This window comes from Streptopelia decaocto (assembly GCF_964273445.1).
Source record: "Streptopelia decaocto genome assembly, chromosome: 15".
Classification (NCBI taxonomy): domain Eukaryota; kingdom Metazoa; phylum Chordata; class Aves; order Columbiformes; family Columbidae; genus Streptopelia; species Streptopelia decaocto.
The window spans coordinates 6,799,616-6,822,227 of NC_138670.1; the positions used below are offsets into that span (position 1 = coordinate 6,799,616).

The following is a 22,612-nucleotide window of genomic DNA, read 5'->3' on the forward strand; positions in this document are numbered from 1 at the left end:
ATGACACCAAGCTAGGAGGAGTGGCTGACACGCCGGAGGGCTGTGCTGCCATCCAGCGGGACCTGGACAGGCTGGAGAGCTGGGCAGGGAATAACCTGATGAAATTTAACAAGGACAAGTGTAGAGTCCTGCATCTGGGCAGGAACAACCCCAGGTTCCAGTATAGGTTGGGAGATTACATATTAGAGAGCAGTGTAGGGGAAAGGGACCTGGGGGTCCTGGTGGACAACAGGATGACCATGAGCCAGCACTGTGCCCTTGTGGCCAGGAAGGCCAATGGCATCCTGGGGTATATTAGAAGGGGGGTGGTTAGTAGATCGAGAGAGGTTCTCCTTCCCCTCTACTCTGCCCTGGTGAGACCACATCTGGAATATTGTGTCCAGTTCTGGGCCCCTCAGTTCAAGAAGGACAGGGAACTGCTGGAGAGGGTCCAGCGTAGGGCAACGAAGATGATTAAGGGAGTGGAGCACCTCCCTTATGAAGAAAGGCTGAGGGAGCTGGGTCTCTTTAGTTTGGAGAAGAGGAGACTAAGGGGGGACCTTATTAATGTTTATAAATATATAAAGGGTGAGTGCCATGAGGATGGAGCCAGACTCTTCTCAGTGGCAAACAATGATAGGACAAGGGGTAATGGGATCAAGCTGGAACACAAGAGGTTCCACTTAAATTTGAGAAGAAACTTCTTCTCAGTGAGGGTGACAGAGCACTGGAACAGGCTGCCCAGGGAAGTTGTGGAGTCTCCTTCTCTGGAGACATTCAAAACCCGCCTGGACATGTTCCTGTGCGACCTCACCTAGGTGTTCCTGCTCCAGCAGGGGGATTGGACTAGATGATCTTTTGAGGTCCCTTCCAATCCCAAACATACTGTGATACTGTGATACTGTGATCTGTCCTCTCTGCTACTTAGTGCTTTGTGTGATGCTGATCTCAGTCTGCCAGGAATTGACCTTCAAAATTACAAGAGGTTTTACCTTGTTGCACAGTTTAAAATGTTAAGATGTGAGGTCAGGGCAAATAAACCCAAACCGAATCCCCAGAAACTGTTTTATTAGTACCCTTTTAGGAAGCAAGTCTTTCTAATAAACGTTACTACAAATAACAGTAATTCAAATATCAGTTTCTCAGTAGGTCAGTTCTTTGGGTTTTAATGGCTCAGAATATTTTATTCAGTAAAGCAGTAACATACTTGACCACCCAAACCTGAAGATAAGAGAGCGCCAGGGGGTGGGATTCATTGAACACCCTCTCCTGGCCTTTCTGTGTCCCTACAACACCAAGTTGCATCTAAACATTGAGTCATCTATGTATAATGTAGTATGTTTTTAATAATATTTCAGCGATACATGTTGTAACAGCATTTCAGAAAGATTGACTTGCATTCAATTAAACCTCCTCTAAATATACGGGAGGATTTCATAATCTACTTGTTCATGGTGTTAAACTGCTAATTTAGAAGATGCTGTTGGTAATTCTGTTAAATTACATGGAATGCTTTTAAAATTCATCATGGAGTTGTCTTCTTTCATAAAGCTCTGTTTCCTTTTTTTGGGCATTTCTTCCAAAATTAAGCTTGTTGAATTCCTTTTTGATTTCCAGAAAAGATTTGTTTTTTGTCTCAGGAATAACAAGGAAGATGAAAGCAGCAACTAGGGAGCACACCAGTAAGAACACCAGGAAACAGTACTGCTTCAGTCCATTCTGAAAATAAAATGTGTTTGATTGCAATATATTTCAAGTGTAACAGTGGGTCTGGGAAAATAAAACACTTCTTGTTTCCATTGACACCTAACATTGCTGCTCAATTTCTAACAAAAAGACGTTCAACCTATCTTTACATTAAACAATTCCCAATGTAATGGGTGACAAGTCAGCACTTGCTGCTTAGCTGTCACATAGTTTAAGATTATATGATTTGTTGAATGTTTATATTTCTCAATGCTATACATAAAAAAAACCCAACCACCTTACTGAGAAGCAGGGGCTGTGAATTCAAGATCCCATGCTGTGTGCTGTTCCTGTGTGCTTTGCTCTCAAGTGCTGAAACTGAAAACACAAAGCTGGAAATGAAAGCCTATATTGTTTTCCCTAATGCTGCCCCAAACAAGGCACTATTAAGAAATGTGTTATTTGAATCTCAATATTTAATTTTCCTAGCTTTGATAACATTCTTCATTTTTTTCATCTCAACATGAAAATTGCCCCTATGTGTTCCTTTTAATTTTCATTTATCATGTTTTATTCTTTTTTGTTGATATCTAAAAATATTTTAAGAGGGACTGAATCTAGTTATACTTGGTTGGGGGGTAGTGTGCATCCTATGAGAGAAAATTAAACAGGAGGTGAGTCAATTAGGAAAACGTGGTTTGTGTACTTACCACTATGAAGGGGAAAAGCATTCCGATTGTGAAGAAACTAATCCAGTTGACAGTCCCTCCTATCATGTAAGCAGCAGGACGTGAGGACTGTATGAATAATTCAGCTGTCAGGGTGTTGGTTATGCCACCTGAGGAAATGAGTTCCAGAAACAACAGAGGTTATTACACTAAATGTCCGTTTGCGGCACTTCCAATGCTAGAAAGATTCAGTTGTTCAGTTCCAGGCGATGGGAGACTAAATGTTACGATGGGAAGCGCTCACTCGCATTCCTTCCCAGAGCATCCACAGCCTTACGGAAAACCCTGCCTTGCAGAGCTGCTGAATCCCCCGGCCCAGACACACGTTTCACCACTTCAAAACGGTCATTGCTGTGTAAAAATACCTGGTCCCAACCCAAAGCTCAAGATGAAGGCAAATATAGATGTCATGCTCACATAAGGCACCCACGAGTACAGTTCCTGGAACAGAAGAGAAAGAGAATATGCTAGAATAAATGCTGGTTTGTCACCACTTAGTTTTGTCAGCATTAAATGCAACTGCAGCTCTAAGACAAATAGGTGATCTAATCTTAGCTGAGAGCATTCTCTTATTTTAAGGAAATACAGCTGCAGAATTGATCAAATCTTCCAATTGCTGTAATTTTTTATGCTGCTGTTTAAACTTACGCAGCTCTTTTGAGTGTCCACAGATTTTGACTTCTTATAGTCACACTGTTTAATGTGAGTCCTTCATACCTGGTAGGTCAGAGAGAACGTTAAAACAACGCTACAAAGGGACATAAGGAGATAACCCCCAATGATGAGAACTCTTCTTCCCAGGCAGTCTATCAGTAAACCCTGTGGACAAGACATAATTTTCTGTTACTATATTGAGCTCATGTTTACCAATGTTCTTCTTCAAGAAGAACCGTTGCCCTTTATGCTGGAGGTAGAATGAATTGTTACTTACACAGGTGAGGGCTGTGAGGCATTCACAAGCTCCAGTGCCAAGTGTCACATACGGGATTTCTTCTGCTGAGATCCCAGCTTGTTTAAAAATGTAAGTTGTATAGAAATAAATCTACAACAGAAAAAAAAAAAATACTAGGGCATTCCCAGAAGTTAAATCATCATCTGGAAACAAAGTCAAGTTCATACTAAACATACAGCTCAAGGTATTTTATATTATGAGTTATTAATTTGATGTAAAGAGCAAAAAGAATCTGTTGAATTCCTGTCTAGGTAAATACATTGCTATCATAAAAGCAAGTATAATTATCCAACTTACTGATTATAATACCTCACATTTTTAAACCAGATACAATGGGATAAGCTTTATTTAACTTTATTTACTTTTACAGAACATGTAAGTATTAAGTCATTCTTTAAAGAAATTTACATACCAGAAACACAGAGGTGAAAAGAGAAACACAAAAGTGATACAAAGATATTCTTTCCCACTTATCCCATTTCTCTGAGCTTCTCTATGTGGATCCTTCACATTAATGAAAGGTTGAAAAACAGATGGAAATTAAATAATTATTTAAGCTCTTTGCATGTATGAAATCTTACAGCATTTATCCCACTGAGCTGTTGGCCCATAGCCAGCACAATCACAGTAATGAGCTGCCATCTCACGCCACGATCAGTGAATAATTGCCAGGGCTTCTTGGGTTTCTCCCCATCTAAGGCAAAACATTCCCGCTGGATATCTTCCATCTCCCTTCGATACCCTGAAGAACCATGAAATCGCTTCAAAGCTAAAAAGAGAGAAGAAAATAAATTCGGTTATGGCTGTCCTCTCAATTTGATTATTTAGTTATTTTAGAGAGGCTCTTTTCATATTTCTTTAGCAGACCTTCAAACTGAATTAATTAGGCCTGCTTACTTATAGTGACTAATACTTTACTTTTTGGAGTATTACTCCATCAGGTCTCTCTGGGAAGTAAAACACTATCCATGGTACATCAGGATACAAACGGTTACCTCAGCATCTCCTTTTGGCATTCTATTGTGACAGAAAATCTCTTGTGAGTATAAAGAGATCTTGCAGTATAAAGAGAACTGCGTAATCTCAGGATCAAGGAAATCACAACAACTAATCTGAATGATGTAACAGAGGGGGGAAAGGTATTTAAAAGATAACGAAATATTTAGAAAATGGAGGGTAGGGAGTTTTCTGCTCAAATAGCCAATTAATCTCTTTTTAACATCTTTTTTTTTCCAGTAAAAAGCTCTCTCATTTTTCAGCTACTTATGCTGTTTCTTTTTTATTGTATTATTTCTTATTTCTTACAGGAGAAGTACAACAGTATGACCGAATGGAAGAAAATACCTGATATGACTGATACTGATCTGCAACAGGACCTGAGAAATAATCCAGTGAGAAGTTAAGTAGTTCAGATACGTTACTCCATTCAAGAGAAAAATTCTTAAACCTTTAGAGATTTAATTTGAGAGTAACAAAACATGAACACATATTTGGAACAAGACAATGAAGTTTTGTTCACAACCCATTACAGACTGCTGAGTTCCACAATTCCTTTTTCCTTGTAAGCTCACTGGAGGAAAAAACATGGGCCAAAAAGCACCAAGCAACTGTGCTGTGTTGACAAAAAAGGAATCTGGAACCAAATAAACTCCTGGTAGCTTTCTGAAGACAGAGAAAGTATAAACACTGCGAGTTACCTTTGGCACAGCTCAGCTCATCACCTCTGTCAATAAGAAGATACCTGGGACTCTCAGGAAACCATGGCAGGAATAAAAGTTGGGCAAATGCTGGGAAACAGCTACTCGATAACAACAAGGGCCAGTGCCTTTCTCCACCTAATAACTCCCTGGGAGAGGTGTGGAAAAAAGAAGGAAAAAACCCAAAGTAGTTAGCTATTGGTGACCATTCAGAAGATTTTGGGGAATGAGATGTTTGTCCTTCAGGAAATGTTCCCGTAACCAGTTACCTACGTCTTGTGAAAGCAGAAGGAGGTTGGGAAAATATTTTCCAGGCACTCTGAAAGCAGGTTTCACCTGGACGAGATGAGCAACACTATCCTACTGCTGCTTACTGCTGTGTTGTTCCTAAGTATTACTTTCAGGTTTGGCCAAGCAGTGTTTCCTGGCCATGCGGGTAAGTAACAGTGTACGGACTTGACTTTAAGGTCAGCAGCAGCATTCCCATCAGTTTTTGAGACTCATACAATAATTTGGGATAGAAAGGAACTCAGAAAGTCATCTGTTCCCACCTCCCATTCAAAGCTGAGCTAATGAGAAAGTATATTAGATAGAAAGGTATCATTAAAATTGGCATAGTTAGAATCAGCAGGACGATGCATTGAGGACAATGTAAATTTGTTACAATATAAAGTGTATTGAATTCTAAATGCTGACCCTGGATTATACAGTCTGAACTTCATGTTCTACCTTATTTTGTAGCACTTTGCACCCAAAGTATCCAGCAAAATCAATTAATTCAGAAGCCAGAAATAAGGAAAAAGAAAAGTCTAAGTGTGTTTGGTAGAGGGACACAGAAAAACCAGAATGAGCTGTTACTTGGAGTACTGGCTGTTGCTCTTAAGGCAGTGAAAAGCTTCTCACAGACTTCGTGAGAGCAGCTTTCCATCCTGAGGTTGTGCATTCTATGTTCTGGGACTTTGTAAGATCACTGAATAAAGTCCCTTGTAACTTCATCTGACCTCACAGGGGACAAAACCAGCAGTAGTGCTACAGTACGGAAATGACGAGACATTTGCTTTCAAGTTCTGTCTCATGAACAGCCACCGTCTTCAGCAAGAAACTGGCAGAAAATATGAACTCAGCGTAAATGCACCTGTTTTACTGATGCTGATCTGGCTGACTCATCTAAACTAAGAACACTTTCCTGAGGAGACAGTGCAGACCGTTTGCAGTTGTAGGAATAAGGTGACAATGGCAGGGTTTTCTTCTTACAGGTAGACCTGTGGGAAGTTGATTCGCTAATGCTACAATGGCCATAATGTTTTGCAGGAACTGGAATTCTTTACACGCGAGTAACACAAGTCAGGAAAAAAAAAATGCATTTCTTACCTCAAACCAATTATTTGTCCTGTCAGAATCCCCCCGGTCAGAAAGATGGAACTCCCCATGGCCACGCCACCTCTAAGATGTTTTGGGGCAATCTCCCCAAAATACAGAGGCTGCACACAGAGCCCAACACCTGCAAGAAGAACATTTTACTATTAATAGATTTTGCTTTGAAAAGCGTTACTGAACCAAAACATGTAGGAAATCGGACTTAGCTAATTTCTCTATTAGTTTAGCTGCCTTTAGATTCCAAGTTAGACTACAGAGCATTTTTGTCATCATATCTACAGAGCAGCATACAAACACATAACACCTAAAGAATCACCAGTAACAATCATTTATCATTCACCAGAGGTTATTGAAAGTAGGAATAGGAAATAATTCACCTGAATTTATGCCAATCAAAAACCTTCCAACAATCAGTAACTCAAACAATCCTGTAGGAAAACTGATGCCCATTAAAATGGAGGCCACTATTGCTATAATATTATTCACCAAAAGAGCTCCTTTCCTGAAGAGGAGAAAAAGAAAAAAAGGAAATCTGCAATAACATGTTCTTTTAAAAGTTTTCCTTGCTGGTAATGTGGGAAAAAAATGGGCTTTATACTGAAGAAAACACGCTGTTCACTGGAAATCCACATATCTGATACAACTGTTTACTCGTGTTTTTTTTTTAAGTCTGAACATAAGGATAATGGATAAATGTGACAGAAATGCCTGACAAGGTAGGAGTGAGGGTTTGTTCACTTATGCTCTATCCATCCAGAATACGCATGCAATGTTACAGATTACACAGCATGTCCTTACTGGCATGAAGGCTGCAAATGTGTAGGGGTGACCTGTGTTTTCTACCATACGGTACATGCATACTCCTACTTAGATTTCAATAAATACAATGGAAAGACTAGACTGGAAGGCTTATTATTCAGGGCTTATCTTTTAAAGCCACATTGGAACAAACTGCAAAATTCTGCTAAAAACTCTGAAGTGAAAAACATTTCTAGTCACCTAAGGTACATTTTCTCCCACTCTTTTTCCATTCGTTTACCTTATATACCAGTGAGAAAGCAGGAAAGGAAAACATGCTGCTGTAACTCACCTGCCCAGGCGAATCGCCATGCCGCCTCCAATAAGGGCTCCGCACAGGCCTCCAAGTGAAAATATAGAAGCAATGACGGACCAAATGAAAGTCAGCAAATCTGGATTTAGTTCATTGTGATACCGAATACTCCATGTTTCATTTAGGAACTTGTGTATATGCTGCAGTAGGAAAGAATGGTGAATGCGTGGCATTATGTGTTGCCCTACAGCATAGCACTATAAATAACCTGCACCTCAATCCTGAAAACCAATTCTGAGAGCTAACAAAAGACACCATCTTACTTGTATTATATTAAAAATACTGATGACTAGCAGAATCTGCCTTGACCACAATACCATTTCATACTCCCCACATATCCCAAAGACTGCTGAGCAGCTTTGCTTTCGAACCCGACCTTGAGAAGTTGTCCCACTAGAGGAAAAACAACTTTTCCATACACTGCTATGGAGCAGCTCTGAGGTCCTGCTGAGAGAAGGGGGACAGGGTGAACGGGCAGGTCCTGCTGTTTTTTAGGAGCATCTCAGAGCACGGAGGTCTCACGTAACCCAATGATTTTTATTGTCAGGAGATTCATTCTGGCACTTGGTTTAAATCTTCTTGCCTTAGTGTAATCCAACAATTTATAGTACAAGCCCTTTCTGCATCTGTAAAATTCCACTGCCTTTCTTACAGTATTCATGTGTCAGAGCTTTAAAACTGTTATTCCACATGCTTGGCTTCCTGAAATTTGTCTTTAGAAACGCTTGAACTGCCACTTATCTGTACTGAAAGCTCCTGTTCTTAGCCAGCAAACAAAGACTTAACAGAAGAATAAACTCTCAGGACCCTCCCTCTGTTCCCAGCATATTACATGTTCCTTCACAAACAGTTTATTTTAACCTTTGTAAAAAGCGTGTTGTAGCAAATCCAGCCTTCACAGTTTCAAAAGTGTAACTGGAAGATATTAGTTATTCATTCAGTTAATCCTAAACCAGACTTTACCAGAGGTATTTCTGTGGCATGTTTGGCACTTTTATCCGACACAGAATACCTCTGATGGGAGATACTCACAAACAAACCCACATGAAACCATTTTGGAAACCAACAAGAATGCTTCGTACAAGAGGCAGCCTGCCTTGGTTCCTGCTGCAATCACAGGGAAAGCGCATTTGGCCAGTTAGACAGATCCCTCCATTACTGTAAAACAAGCCTGCGAACCAGAGACGATATTTTACCTGGGTGGGTGCATTGATAATGGACACATTATACCCATACTGAAAGGTCCCTCCAATTCCAACAGCACAAACAGTCAGAAACAAGGTCCAGCTGGGGAACTAGAGAACAGAAGAGAGTAACGGGCATGAAAACAGGGCAACGAATCCACGTGCATGTAACATCTAGGAGGAAATAATGGTGAAATATATCACCGTGATTTGTTTAGAAAACTACTTAAACTCTCAGACACCTACAGCAGGAGAAACATTTTGCACTGACTTTGGCCATGATCACTCATGGCTTTCAGAGATGCAACTACAAGTATGCATATTAAGTGTAGGCAATACAACCATTGCACTGCTGATGACACATTTACTGAGCTGTATACAGGCTTTTTGCATGAACCACGCCATTTACAGGCTCTGTTTTTTTGTGAAAGAATGTTAGGAGTTTTCACTTTGGTGTTAGAGGCACAATGACTCAATAAAAGAATCAACCAAACCCCCATTTCCATGACTTGCATTTCATCTGAAATGTGAGAAATAACCATATTTTATTTCCCTCAGCAAGCCCCTAAGTTCATTACCAAATGTCTGCAAGTTAGCAGGTGCTAAACCGTACTATCTAAATCACAACATATGGTACACTGACCACATAGCATTATTTTTAAATAATGTATTTTTAAATTTTTCGATATTGATTACCTATTTACATTCCTAAATCGATATTTAGGAACTAAAACTAATAGATCCACAGACTCATAGGTTTTAAGGTAAAGAGAAAACACTATTATGACGCATTCTAACTCCAAGAGAGTCTAACTGCTCATAAAACATTCTATTTTGGATGAGGCCTCTTGGTCAGAGATCTCTAGGGGTTTAAACAGCGTCTGGCTTTCTCATGTGATACTTCTTGACTCTACTTTTTATGGATTGTGACAGCACTAAAAATAACATTGAGTTCAAATGTTTAACAACCGTTTCATTAAAAACTAGGTTCTAATTTCATCTCAGAGTATCTTTTGTCTAACTTCAGTTGGACACAACAATGTCTCCTATATTAAAGGTACTCTTGTGATCGAATTTCCTCTTCCTTCATAAAAAAAGACAGTAGTGTGGTTTGGTTTTTTTTGCAAGCTTGTACTCCCTGAATTTCTCATTGTAAGGTAGTTCTTCACCATTCTCATTCTTTGTCCAGTTCCCAGAAACGCTGAGTTATTCCAGATGCTATAGTGTATTCTGAAAGAGCTGTGTCTTTCCTGAAAATAATTCATCAAAACTTCATTCGGGACTGAAATTCAGAAGAAACTGAAATTGATCTTACTCAAATAAAATCCAGTTAATATTTCCTCTCAGTTTTCTGAGAATAAAAAGTATTTATGTGAATGACAACCAAACCAATTAATTAAGAGTAATAAATAAATACTTCCGTGACAATGGTAGAAAAAATAAAACTAGAGGTAGTAAATACAGGTACTGCACACTCAGACCTTTCTATTAACCAAATACTGTCGAGTAATTTTGTGTGTCTCATAGATACAACCTGGAATCCAGAAGAAACAGCAAACAAATAAAAAAGCCCAGCATCATGAACATACATCACATAACTTATATTTGGTTATGACAGCACCATTTTTCCTGCTCAAGTCAGTCTGCTCATTGCACTAACATGTTGTGTCACATAGGAATTTGGACCCAGATTTCTCAGAACATGGACAACAGCCTTATCTGTTCTGTAACCTGCTTAACTCCTGGCACTTTATAAGCACTTTTGCCTCTTGTCAGAAACATGTCACATCAAAACTCAATTTACATTCAATATAAAACATAAGCATCAGAATGTGTGCTCTTACAGCTAGGTGCGTAAGGAAGATTGAAAACTTTACAAGCCTGATCACCTGATGTATTTTTATTTAAAAGTAAACATGAAACAATCAGAGAATTTCACATGTGTGTATCATTGTCAAAGCTACAAACTGTCTGCAAGACCCATCTCAGGAGGCCAGGACGGTTCTTACCTTGCTGTGCGCTCTAGACCCTCTCAGCAGGGGCTGGGACTCCATTCTTAGTGAGGGCTGAGTTTGATTTCCTTTGCAAAATTTAGTAAACTACACTACAGGAATAAAAGGTGCCAAAGAAAGTTATTATTGTATTAAACCACCGGTTTTTGCCTTCCTTCTCTAGCCGTTGGGATTCTTCTCAATGGTTGGTGACTTTATGACAGAAATGTCCAATTTTCATAAGGCATTACAGCGGCTCCAGAGAGCGCTCCCATGTTTAACACGGCAGAACTCGCAGTGTTTTCACTTAGGTCAGAGCAGAAACGCACCCGTCAGTCAGCCGCGACCGCAGCGCCCGGCTGCCACAGAAAACCACCGCCGGTTACCTTGTGCCTCGGAGCCATCCCCCCGCAGCCGCTCCCGCTCGCCGCCTCCCCGCACTGCGGCCCCGGGCGCGGGGGAGCCGCGGGCTCCGCGCCTCATGACTGGGATTTGCCCGCCCAGCCCAGCCCGCCGCTCCTGGCAGCCGGCCGGGGGGATCAGGCCCGGCGGGCCGCGGGCCGGGCCCGGGACTACAGCTCCCGCCGCGCCCCGCGGCCGCCCGGGACTACAACACCCAGAGTGCCCTCGCCCTCCTTCTCCGAGTGCGGCGAAAGGCCTGGAAAGGAGCGGGGCTCTGGCGGTGGCGCACAGCTCCGGGCCCGGCCCGGCCCGGCGGTGAGCGGTGCTGTGTGTGCGCGGTGGCGGCGGCCCGGCCCGGTGCTGCGCGGCCCAGCGCGGGGTCCTGCGGGAGCGCCTCGGCCGGCGCCAGCAGCGGGAGGGCCGGGGGCCCGGGGCCGCCCGTAGCGCGGCGGGAGCCCCGGGCCGCTCGGCGCTGAGCTCCTCTCTCCCCGGCAGCAGGAAATGGCAGCGCTGGGCAGATCCTGTCAGGGCATCCCCGCGGGTCCTGCCCTGGAGTTCCCGCAGGCCGCTGCCCCCGACCGCCTCGGCGCGCCCGGAGCCGCCGGCCACGACCGTCTGCAGCCCCCTATGGTGATGATGGCGGGGAACGGAAACGACGGAGCCTCCGGTTCCCCCGGCCTGTATCTGCAGAGCAGCTTGGACGTCGCGCCCCTGGCCGCGCTGGGCAGGCACAGCCAGGGCCCGGCCGGCGGGTCGTGCAGCGCGGGAATCCCGCCGGGCCGCAGCCTGTGAGTACGAACCGCGATTGCAGCCGCGGGAAAGCCCATTGGTTTCCAGACGGGTTATAGTTTGTTTGTTTTTTTCTAGTAGAGTTTCACTCGTGCGATGTTAGTGTTGTATTGTGCTCATCTCACAGCCTTGAAGTGTGTTAGAGGGGGACGAAGGCTGAAGGAGCTGGGTCTCTTTAGTTTGGAGGAGACTGAGGGGCACCCTCATTAGTGTTTATCAATATATAAAGGGTGAGTGTCAGGAGGATGCAGCCAGGCTCTTCTCGGTGACAATCAACGATAAGACAAGGGGCAATGGTATAAACTGGAACACAGGAGGTTCCATTTAAATTTGAGAAGAAACTTCTCCTCAGTGAGGGCAACAAACACTGGATCAGGCTGCCCAGGGGGGTTGTGGAGTCTCCTTCTCTGCAGACATTCCAACCCGCCTGGACACCTTCCTGTGTAACCTCATCTGGGTGTTCCTGCTCCATGGGGGGATTGCACTGGATGAGCTTTCGAGGTCCCTTCCAACCCCTGACACTCTGTGACTCTGTGTGAAGGGGCCTTCGAAAAGGAAAGAAATGTGATTATCAACATCCTCACATGCTTTTAATCTCATGTACATTTAAAAAAAAAAAAATTTCTCATATGTGAGCACAAAAACTCTTAAATTCTTCTATGAAATGTTGTTGTTTGGTTGTATTTGAGTATGTCACTGAGACAGTGTATTAAGAGGCTGAAATTGAATCACGTCTTGCTTCTTGAAGCATTTGAATTTTAGCAAAAGTTGGTCTTTGCCCCTTGTGGAAAAAAATAAGTAATGTAAAGGAGGAGAAATTAGTGTGGAATTCTGCTTGGAGAACTGAATAGTTACAGTCTTCTTTGACTTTCTTTGGAACAAAGTGGTCATTTATTGTCCAAGACTTCCACTCCCTTCATAGCTGATGAAGTACTGTGACTGTTGCTCTGAGCTGCAAATGAATTTTAAAGGGAAGAAAATATATTTTCAAAATCTCAGTGTCACTGGAAGATATAATTAGAAGCTAAATAACTATTTGTTTTTCTTTTGCAGTGTTTCTGTTCGCTGTGGAAAGAAACATAAGCTAGAAGAAGAGGCAGAAGGGTAAATTAAATTTGTCTTTTACAGCCTGAAAAATCTTTATTTGCTTTTTGTTTCCTGTGAAGATTTGAGCACATTTCACCTACAACATACACAGGAAGGAAAACTATCATTTTCTGTTTGGAACTCTTCCCCTGAACTGCACATAAGCCCAAATCCTTCTCAGTTACCAAATTAGTTCGTGGCACTGATTTTCTTGCACGGCTACCCACATTTTATTAAAAACAATGTGGATTTATTTTCTTTGTGGAGGTTTTGTTTCCATAGTACGTCAAATCTGTTGAAATGCACGTGACTTTCTGTAGCACTTTTTCCTGTAGAATGCCACATTTCTCTTTTGACAGCTGTAAACTTACTTTGTTTCCTAGTTGTCCTGTGAGGAAGAAGAGACTGACAGGAGCCAAAAGTTGCCCTTTGAATCCCAGCACTGAAGAATGGATTCTCTGTGCAGGTCAGCAGGCAGCTGGGGAGGTAGCCAGTCAGTATGGTGGCAGCGGTCCTGAAACTGCCATGTTAGAAATTCCCTGTGAAGAAATGGATCAGACAATGGGGGAACAGCAATGCGAGGTTGCTCGCAGGAAGCTTCAGGAGATTGAGGACAGGTAAATGCAGGGATTAAGCAGACTGGCTTTGCTGAGCTTTCCCTTTTTTGGTGGGTGTTAAGGGTTAAATCTAGCACTCAGCAGTGTGATAACACTGCAGTAAATTGGAGATGAACCTTCTGTTCAAGTGATTGCTTTTTAGGCTACTTGTGGTCCTGTAAGTCTTGGGGTTGATACTGTGATCTGAAATTGAGGGTGCTAGAGCAAGAGATGCTGAATACATAACCACCTTTCCACAGTCATGCATCATCAGTAAACCGTGGTGGGGTTTTATGTGCTTTTGTGAGTATCCAGAGCTCAAATTTTAATTGATGTCATCTGGTCAGGCTTGAGCTCGGCTTTTTTCAACCAATTGCAGCTTGTTCTGTGATTATTACTTCTAAATGCTCAAGACAGATGTGAATTTGTCAGTGTAGAGAATAGTATTAACCAGAGAGACCTTTTTGCATATATGCAGTAAGACTGAGGTTAATCTTGCTCGTAAATGCCAGATGGCTTGATATTGGGGTAATGGGGTGGCTGTGGGTAGTGTCTTGCAATTATTTAATGCATGCACTGTGCATTCTTGCCTTTGAAAGATTCCTGGGAATGTCATGTGTATATGTGAGTTGATTGCAGTTAAGGTTGTATTCCAAAACAGCCAAAATGACCACTGCAGACAATTGTAAAAAAAGCCAAAAGTGTTATCAATTATAAAACAAGATTTTTTTTTAGATGATTACTCCATAGATGATGCGTGAAGGGAAGCAAGGTACTGTTAGATGATTTTATTTTTTTATGGGTAAATCAGAGTAGTGCTGTATATCTGTATTATCTGGCTGTATCTGCACTACAAAGTCTGCTTTGGACCTCTCAGAGGATTATTCCCCATCCTTCCCAGCTACTCTGCTAAATTTTCTTTAAAAGATTTATCAAAAACAAAGGAGATACCTCCAGTTTGTTCTGAGTACTTCAACTTTTTATGCCATTTTAATCTCCGAGAAAATTGTGCAACATCCTTAAAGGTTAAGAACTGTATTCAGTAGGTTTTCAGTAATTCTCAAAGTTCTAATGTGGGGAATTGAGCAGGCAAAGCTACTGCTCCTATAATGTGACTGAATCACAAGCTTTCCCCTGAAGGGGTTTATTTATTTTCTCTTAGTGTATGCCTGCGTTGCGCACTGCTGGGCGGTGCAGGGATAACAAGGCCAGCGCAGGTACCAGAAGTGGCACAGCTGCTCAAGTGGCTCCTATGATAACAGTCGTTCTTAGGGTATATTGGCCCAAGAGAGACTCGTGCTAACACGGCCCCGCTGCTTCTGGTACCCAGCCTGGGTCAGAGTCTGCGCTGCACGGCGCACGTAAATGTAACTGTACTCTGTGGTACATACACCTGTTCACAGTATGCTCAATAGTGTTTATCTCCCTCTTCCCCCTCCATTCCTAGGATAATTGATGAAGATGAGGAAGTTCATGCTGATGGAAATGTTAGCAATCTGCCCACTCTTATCCTGTCAGATACCCTTAAAAAAGGGATGAAGAGGGATTTTGGTGAAGTCCTGACAAAGAAAATAATAGAATCTATGTAAGTTCTGGAGGAAATTATGGTGCTATGTAGCTAACACATGCAAATGAAAAGAGAGACCAAGTCTCATGTTTGTGGAGGTGTCTGTAATTACTGCATGATGCAGCCAATGTTGTATAACAGACCATTCATCCAGTCAAAAATAGGAAAAACTATCCTAATGTAAAAGAGAAGTGCAACAATAGTGGTCATCAGGCTGTCTGGTTTGTACTCCTCATTTGTGTGGAGTGAAATTTGTTGAATAAAATATACCTTGATTTTTTTATGTATGAGAGTTTCTGAAAGAAGATGATCCTGAAGTGTGACCAACAGTGGTCATCAAGTTTGGTGCGAAAGAAAATAAAGAAAATACAGGGTTAGAACTAGAAGAAATGGACCTAGTTAAGGAAGTCGAAATTTAATGGGGGTGTGGGGAAGGTGTATGGAATCTGGAATATAGTTCTAGGCTAGCACAAAGGATTAAAATTCTCACTGATATCTGCATTTAATAATTGTGATAGGAGAGCATCATTTTAACAGAGACTCCATCCCTTCTAGGAGCCGTCCGTCTATGGAGCTGGTGCTTTGGAAGCCCCTTCCTGAGTTTCTCACAGATAAACTGAAGCCTGTTTCTGTTAAGAACTTCAAGCAGCAGAGTACAGAAGGGTGTCAAGCTAAGCAGCCAACACCAAGAGCTGCTTTTGACCCACAGACTGAAACGTTCCCTGAATCACAACAGACTGCCATGTCTCCAGACCCATATGCTAGTTTGGGAATCTCTGGGTGTGCAGAAGAAGAAATGGAGTTGTAGATGGCAGATACTAGACTGGAAGTGGTGAGCTTCTGATGGTTTTTTGATGCTGTTTTTTTTATTCCCTTTTTCTTTCTGGTTTGATGTGTGAATCTGAAGTTTTGTTTGGTTTTGTTTTTTTCCTGCTAACAATCATAAGAATGTGGGTTGGCCAGACACAATTTAAGGAAACTGAAAAAAAAAACAACCCAAGATTTCTGTACTTCAGTCTGTTAGATATTCTTGTTTTTACTGAGAAGGTAATCCAGAGGCCTTTTGGAACAAGGAGGTAGCTTTCCATCTTGCTTAATGGTGAAATATCCTCTTAACTGTCCTTGGTAAAGTATAAAAGCCAAACATTGAATGTAACTGTGGCTTAAACCACATCTTTCACTTGCTGAGCCACTAAGACTCTGGTGCATGTACCATGCTTGGTCAGTTAGTTTAATTTGAACTACAAAAAGATACGGAAAGGAAGAAATACTTGAGTCCAGTTGCAGATAGAAAAGCAATCCCTATGGAAATACAGCTTTTCACACTATTTCAGCTGTGGCTATTTTATCTGTGGCTGGTTTGTACTCAATGGAAACTCAAATGTGGGAATTTTGCAGTGTGGTAGGGAAGGAATGTTATAGCTCAGCATAAGCCTCTTGCTTTTTAGAAAGTAAAACCAGCTAATGACTTGCAAGGTATCTACTAACTTCAGTCATCTTTGTTTCATTGGCTCCTAAATTGTGTTTGTGGGTTTTTGATGCCCCCCTTTCTAAATGATGTGAAGTCTGGAGAAAAGTGGTGCTCAGCCAATTGATTCGCATTTCACATTGCGCTGAGATTCTTTGTATGCATCGAGTTAGAAAGTCAGTTGAAGACAGTGTAACTTTTGATTAAATAAATGGCATCCTTTAAAAATCAGATAACAGCTGATTTTCTGGCATAAAGAGGGTCAAATACTGATTATGACTTGTAACAATTCAAGGCAGAACATGTGCCATTAACCTAACATCACATAGTTTATACAGATGTATGCCAAAAGAATTTTGTACCCTGCCTAGGGTGTTAAGGAGTTATTGCTTGTACCTTTCCTCAATGCACAACAGTTCTATTACACTTAAAACCCTTAAACAAGGCAGAGAATGTCATCTGCTGTTCTTAAGTCCATGAGCTTCTCAGAGATATCTAAACTGGGGCTTGTTGTAAGAAATTCCTTTCCAAGTAATACGTTCTGGTTTGAGTCTTAGCGTCCCTGTCTGGTTTTGACATCTTGCAAAACATAAAGGAGCAAGTACACAGTAATGCAGCTGTTTGCATAATCTTTGTGATGGTATTTTTTACTGTTGAATAACCCCTGGTCCTTAGTTTAAATCAAGCTTCTCTGTTTGCAGTCATTCTTTCTTTTCTCTGGCTGACAGCAGCAGCTTTGTTCAAAGATTTAAATCCTGTCTATCTTGCTGCTCTTGTCAAAGGTTGAGTGAAATTTGCTGACTCTCACTAAAATATTTCAGAGCTTCATTAGAAACATTCCAACATTTGAACAGGTATTACTCGAAACCAGTGTGTAACTTTACCATTCTGGAACTTTTCTTAAATTGGAGAACGTGTGCAGCTCTATCTTGCTATTATGTCTAATTTCATTTCAGGGTCAGCTATAAATCTCTTGCATGTACTGCATAAAACTTCTCATTTATTATTAAGCTGCTGGATGTGCTTAAGATCTACAGCCTTTGATGTGCTACATTGCTTAGAAAGTAAAGCAGTGCAGTTTGGAGAAAGTCGGGGTCCTGCGGGTAAAAGATATGGTACCTCCAAGTAATTACCTGTTTTTAAGCTTGCAGTGGAAGTTCAAGTTTGGAACTGTTTGAGCTGATAGCTCTGAATCCTAAATAAACCAAAAAGGATAAAAAATTCAAAAAATTGATGGAACCATCTCAGCAACACTTAAATTGCAACAGAGGGTATAGAAAACTGTGGGAGGCCTAAATACATCAAATCTAGATGCAGGTTTTTTCCTCTTAAAAAGGACAAATTGCCTATCACATTTGCAGAAGTTTTTGTAGATGGCTTTTAAGCATACTTTCTTTCCTGTTAGGTTTATACCAAAGGTTGACTTTCAGAGGTCTGTTTCCTGTTAATCGTTCAATGCTAATACAGCATCACTGACCTGTTATTCTGGCATCTGAAACAAGAATATAGCAGTGACTATTGACAAAGTCTACAACATGGAGGAAAAACTGCATCCAAGAAATTTGCTTTGATGGAAAACATTTAATTTTTTCATCATTCATTTCTGCCCTTAGGAGAGGACAGGGTTGAATTGCTTAAATTGGTGGGCAAGGAGAGTGGGGCAGAGCAGGAATCAAGTATCTGGGGGAGCAGAGCAAGATTCTTGCTGTAGCGATCATTTGGAGAGGGTGAGAGACAACAAGCCACTGGGTGTTTTCAACTTCTGTATTTGTATGAGTTTCATTTGTTGTTGGCTTCCTTAAAAGACTTTTATTAATGCTGTTTACAAGCAGGATGACAAATGTTGTGCAGTATTAGAAAAAGCTTTATTTTGAAATACGGAAGATCTGATTCTGGTCTGTCTTCTCTTGGGACCAAATCACCCTTTGTATGTCAGTTTCCAATAAATTTTCTAAAATATTTTTTAGATGGCTATGCTTCATTCCTAATAATGCACCCACCTTCACCCAGACTGACCATTTTGAACAGCAGTCCTTGCCCACAGGACAATATTAGTCTTATTCAGACATCAAGCTGCTGCCACCTGTGTTCCCTATTCAGGCTGCAGACTTTGCTCTGGCAGCTCTGGCCACCATACAAACCCATGTACCATCAACAGTTTGCAACATGAAGTGCTGGCAAAAAAGTTGCTAAAGCAGCCAGTTACACACACCATGGAAGGGCTGCTGGATTGGTGCATTACTGTGGTATAAGGATGAGAGAGACACACACAATCTCAAAGCTTCTAGTTTCAAACTCTGCAGGGTTCAGATACTCTCCCCTCCTCACTGAGATCCAAAGCAAAAGAGGGTCAGCAAGCTGCATTGCACTTTAATGGCACCAATACAGTTAAATATTAAATGAAGAAAGCAATTCTACATAGCAAATGGAAAACAAGCATTTCCATAGTAAATCTGCAAGATGTACAGACTATTTAGTTTAAATGCAGTTGTCTGTATAGGAATACCCCACTGCAGTTTTTGGTGTTAACATTATTTGAAATAGAAAATAAAATTAACAGTTTTCATGTTCATATAGAATTGGCCAAGTTATTGAGAAACTTTTGTCCCTCCTAAGCCAATACTGCTGCAGGGGTGGGCAGGACAGGACACCTTGGGTGTTTTCATACCAGGAGAAATGCATGGGCTCCATCTACTAGCACAGGTAGAAACGAGCAATGCATTTCAGCATACATGATTCCCCCCCCACCCCAGAGGGCCATGTCCTGTTACCTGGCCAGGACAGTTCTCTGAGGGGAGTTAACACTACTCAGTCAGACACTGATCAGCTGTGGAAAGAGTTCGTTGGCAAAGCTGTCCTCCCAAACGTGGTCAGCATCAAGCGGAGAGGACATGTCACTGAAGGGCGACAGGGATCCTTCATATCCAGAGTCACTATGGGCATCCAGCAGATAGCTTGAGGCTGCAAGGCTATGGTGAGAGGAGAGCAGATGAGAGATGCCCAGTTCAGGCATGAAGCTGTCGACAGGTTCCTCTTTCACAGATACCGGGACCTCAGAGACAGCTTTGTCTTCAGATGAAGAGAGAGATACGTCCTCAATTTTCACTAGCATATTGGTTTGGTTGCCCATTTTAACAGGAATCTCCAGTATTAGGGGCTTTGTGTACACATGATCAAACCTTATCAGTTCATTAATGGCCTCCAGCTTAGCTGATGGGGACCCCAAAGGGGGAGAGGAGGAGGTTGGTATGGAATTTGTTTCTCCACAGATCTCTTCTTCAAGCTTTTCAAGACACGTTGAGTCTGAATCAGCGTAGTTGAGAAACATCTCTGGGTCCAGATTGTCCAGAAAGCCCAACAGGAGATCAGACTGCAGAATGAAACACTGTTTTAGAAGGACAGTTGTGGCATCTATTAAACCTCATCTGTAAACTAAAATATGGTAACATGCCCATAGAACTAGGAGTTTTACCAAGAACACCATCAGAACAGACAGTTATGGCAATTGCTTATCTTTCAGAAATTCTTTGTCCATTAGCTTTTTTGAAAAGGTACTGGCAATCCCCATAGAATTCTATATGCATTTGATATTCAGACACACCATTAAAAACTCAAGATCCTGGCTCATCAGGTAGATACAAATACCACACTACCTGCTGGCTCCACAGAGCAAGTACACTGCTGCTGCACGAGCTAAGAGGCTGTTTCAGGCAATATACCACAAGATTTTCTGGAAACTGGACTTGTTCAAGCTGCATGAACTCCCGTACTCACTGAATACAGCTGTTTTGAGCCACAGGTATGGCATTCCAAGACTTGGAAAACAAGCCAACTATGAAGTTAAAATGACTTTGCAACAAGAAGTTTAACACTAGTCTTAAACCCAGCATAGGTCTGAATTTCACGGGCATTTCGGAAAGGAGTGGGTGCTCACCTCAGAGTCTGAAGAGTCACTGCCATCAGAATCCATGTGGAAGTTACCAGAAATGGTGACTGCTGGGCCTGCACCTGCTGCAGAGGAACACGTAGTCTGAGTGCTGCGGACTCAGCGGACCCGGTCACCAATCTAATCTCATCCACCTGTGATTCTTTCACAACCTGTGCGAAGGGAAAAGTCCAGTCAGTCACCGTAAGTGCTGCGACAGACAGTACACAATCCTGAAGATCATGCTCTTCCTGCAAAGGCTTCCAACATCAGGTTCTCCACTTGCTTGTACAGTAGGAACTTGATGGTAAGACCGCTTCCAGTGTTGACTCAAACATCCATACATTTGCAGATTTACTGCCTCTGCCGCTTCAAATGAGAGCCTGACTCCCTCCACCATACCCCTTGCTCTTTTGAGCGAGGCATACGACTAACTGTTACTACTTCATTTTTAGAACGTAATGTAGAAGAGCACATGAAACACTCTCAAAATATTTTGGAACTAGTCAGTTCGCTCTTACACTACTAGTGGCACCTGTGTCAGACTCGGTATCTGCTCACTGCGGGAAAGCCTCTTGAGAAGGTGAGAGCGTCCCCGGCACATGAAGTTTCCCCGTGGCAGCTCAGGCGCTGCAGCCCGAGCGCTCCGGGCGGCCGCTCCCCGCCCACCACCCCCGCGGAGCGGGGCCGCTCCCGCAGCTCCTGCCGAGGAAGAGGAGACAAGGCTCACCTGCGACTCACTCTCCTCCTCCGTCTTCAGAGCGTCTAAGCCGAGGCGGCAGCGGAGCTCCTGGTTCTCCAGAGCGAGGTTACACGTCCTCTCCCGCAGAAGCTGGTTCTCCAGCAGCAGCTTCTGGTTCTGCAGACAGCCGTGAGCAGGGAGCCCGCAGCACCCCCCCGCTCCCCAGCCCGCAGCCCCCGGCCTCACCTCCTCCTCCAGCTCCACCACCTGCTGCTCCAGCTCCGTCATTCGCGCCTTCTTCCTGTCCCGGGCGCTCTGGGCTGCCACACGGTTCTTCAGCTTCCTGCGGGGCAGCGCGGCCGTCAGCGCGATGTTCCCCCCGCCGGTCCCCACGGCCGGCCCCCGCAGCCCGCACTCACCTGCGCAGCGCCTTCTCCTCCGGGCTCAGGTGGGTGAGCCGCTGCCGCTTGCGGGCCGGCTGCGGGGCCTCCGGGCCCGGCGGGCTGTGGGCGGCCGCTGCCGGCAGGACGACGGAGAGATGGCGGCCAGCGGCGGGGCCGGGGGACTCGGCCGCTCTGCTGGGGATGAGGAGCAGCCGCGGGGCCGCGGCTCCGGGCAGCGCTGCCATGGCCGGGACAGGCGGAACGGGACACGACACAGCGGCACGAGTGGCAGCCGGCTGCTCCCTGCGCCCCGCCCGGATTTCTACTATCGTGGCTCTTTCTCATTGGCCAGGACGGAATGACGCCGCGCCCGGACTGGCTCGTGATTGGCCAGCGGCTGAGAGCAAGGGGGGAAACGAATTGCATCAGACGCGGGGGTTGGGCTGGTGAGGTGTCAGTGCGGGCGGGGGCGGGGTCACCGCGGCCTGGCCTGTGAGGGGTCGTGGGCCCTTGGCTGGGGGTCAGGGTTGTGCCGGGTTGTACCGGGTTGTACCCGGCCGGGCCTCACCGCGCCGGGGGACCGGGGACAGCCGCTGCAGCCGAGGGGTGTCCCGAGAAGGGACCAAGCACAGTCAGATCTGCCCCGTGGCCACGTCCCCAGAGGTGATCCGTTCCAAAGCAGTGACGAGCAGAGCCCGAGGGAAAGGGGCAGCCCTGGCAGGAACAGAAATACCAAGAATGGAGCTGTAACAGGTGCCATGAGAATGGGCTAAAAATGGGCTAAAAGACCAGAAAAACCGAGAAGAGGTTAGCGGTTGGTGGGTTTGAGTTAGAGGAGAGCACACGTACACCTGGGGTTGTTCTCAGGAGCGGCCGTTGCTGTGATGGCAAACGCGCCCTGTCCGGGGGTCCCGAGTCTGAGGGGGCGGTGAAAGGTCTGGGCTGTCTTGGGCCCACACAAGTAAAAGTTCTGTAGGCAGAAGGCCTCAAAATACTCTGCACCTGGGAA

General features: G+C 43.7%; 3 protein-coding genes across 7 annotated transcripts; 1 reads left to right on the top strand and 2 right to left on the bottom strand.

Moving 5' to 3' along the window:
• Positions 1-1,113: 1,113 nt before the first annotated feature.
• LOC309446640 (solute carrier family 2, facilitated glucose transporter member 11-like) lies at positions 1,114-11,219 on the bottom strand. 2 transcript variants are annotated; one of them, XM_082066539.1, is made up of 13 exons: positions 11,092-11,210; positions 10,724-10,818; positions 8,727-8,825; positions 7,510-7,670; positions 6,797-6,921; positions 6,414-6,543; positions 5,043-5,191; positions 3,927-4,114; positions 3,325-3,435; positions 3,111-3,212; positions 2,759-2,834; positions 2,376-2,503; positions 1,114-1,698 (listed from the first exon to the last, which is right to left on the bottom strand). In XM_082066539.1, exons 2-13 carry the CDS (start codon positions 10,766-10,768, stop codon positions 1,495-1,497), a joined length of 1,518 nt encoding a protein of 505 aa, XP_081922665.1. In that variant the 5' UTR covers positions 10,769-10,818; positions 11,092-11,210; the 3' UTR covers positions 1,114-1,494. The 2 variants fall into 2 exon arrangements, with proteins under 2 accessions (XP_081922665.1, XP_081922666.1); XM_082066540.1 differs by lacking the exon at positions 10,724-10,818 and having other exon boundaries at positions 11,092-11,219.
• A 79-nt stretch (positions 11,220-11,298) lies between these two features.
• Positions 11,299-18,574, top strand: CCDC117 (coiled-coil domain containing 117). Of its 2 annotated transcripts, none has more exons than XM_082066541.1 (6): positions 11,299-11,422; positions 11,603-11,895; positions 12,950-13,000; positions 13,366-13,599; positions 15,026-15,163; positions 15,701-18,574. In XM_082066541.1, the coding sequence occupies exons 2-6, from the start codon at positions 11,609-11,611 to the stop codon at positions 15,951-15,953; spliced, it is 963 nt and encodes a 320-aa protein (XP_081922667.1). In that variant the 5' UTR covers positions 11,299-11,422; positions 11,603-11,608; the 3' UTR covers positions 15,954-18,574. The 2 variants fall into 2 exon arrangements, with proteins under 2 accessions (XP_081922667.1, XP_081922668.1); XM_082066542.1 differs by having other exon boundaries at positions 11,343-11,422; positions 11,606-11,895.
• A 1,077-nt stretch (positions 18,575-19,651) lies between these two features.
• Positions 19,652-21,930, bottom strand: XBP1 (X-box binding protein 1). Of its 3 annotated transcripts, none has more exons than XM_082066544.1 (5): positions 21,640-21,930; positions 21,467-21,563; positions 21,269-21,397; positions 20,548-20,624; positions 19,652-19,983 (listed from the first exon to the last, which is right to left on the bottom strand). In XM_082066544.1, exons 1-5 carry the CDS (start codon positions 21,846-21,848, stop codon positions 19,797-19,799), a joined length of 699 nt encoding a protein of 232 aa, XP_081922670.1. In that variant the 5' UTR covers positions 21,849-21,930; the 3' UTR covers positions 19,652-19,796. The 3 variants fall into 3 exon arrangements, with proteins under 3 accessions (XP_081922670.1, XP_081922669.1, XP_081922671.1); XM_082066543.1 differs by having other exon boundaries at positions 20,548-20,711; XM_082066545.1 differs by having other exon boundaries at positions 20,548-20,711; positions 21,269-21,563.
• Positions 21,931-22,612: the final 682 nt, after the last annotated feature.

Coding starts and splice junctions, on each gene's coding strand:
- XBP1 (XM_082066545.1), bottom strand. CDS start 21,848: ATGGCAGCGCTGCCCGGAGCCGCGGCCCCGCGGCTGCTCCTCATCCCC. Junction 20,712..21,268: donor AGGAGGAGAGTGAGTCGCAG/GTGAGCCTTGTC, acceptor CCCTTCGCACAG/GTTGTGAAAGAATCACAGGT. Junction 19,984..20,547: donor GTGACTCTTCAGACTCTGAG/GTGAGCACCCAC, acceptor TTCATTCTGCAG/TCTGATCTCCTGTTGGGCTT.
- LOC309446640 (XM_082066539.1), bottom strand. CDS start 10,768: ATGGAGTCCCAGCCCCTGCTGAGAGGGTCTAGAGCGCACAGCAAG. Junction 8,826..10,723: donor GGTCTAGAGCGCACAGCAAG/GTAAGAACCGTC, acceptor TCTGTTCTCTAG/TTCCCCAGCTGGACCTTGTT. Junction 1,699..2,375: donor TGCTTTTCCCCTTCATAGTG/GTAAGTACACAA, acceptor TTTTATTTTCAG/AATGGACTGAAGCAGTACTG.
- CCDC117 (XM_082066541.1), top strand. CDS start 11,609: ATGGCAGCGCTGGGCAGATCCTGTCAGGGCATCCCCGCGGGTCCTGCC. Junction 13,001..13,365: donor CTAGAAGAAGAGGCAGAAGG/GTAAATTAAATT, acceptor TTTGTTTCCTAG/TTGTCCTGTGAGGAAGAAGA. Junction 15,164..15,700: donor AAGAAAATAATAGAATCTAT/GTAAGTTCTGGA, acceptor CATCCCTTCTAG/GAGCCGTCCGTCTATGGAGC.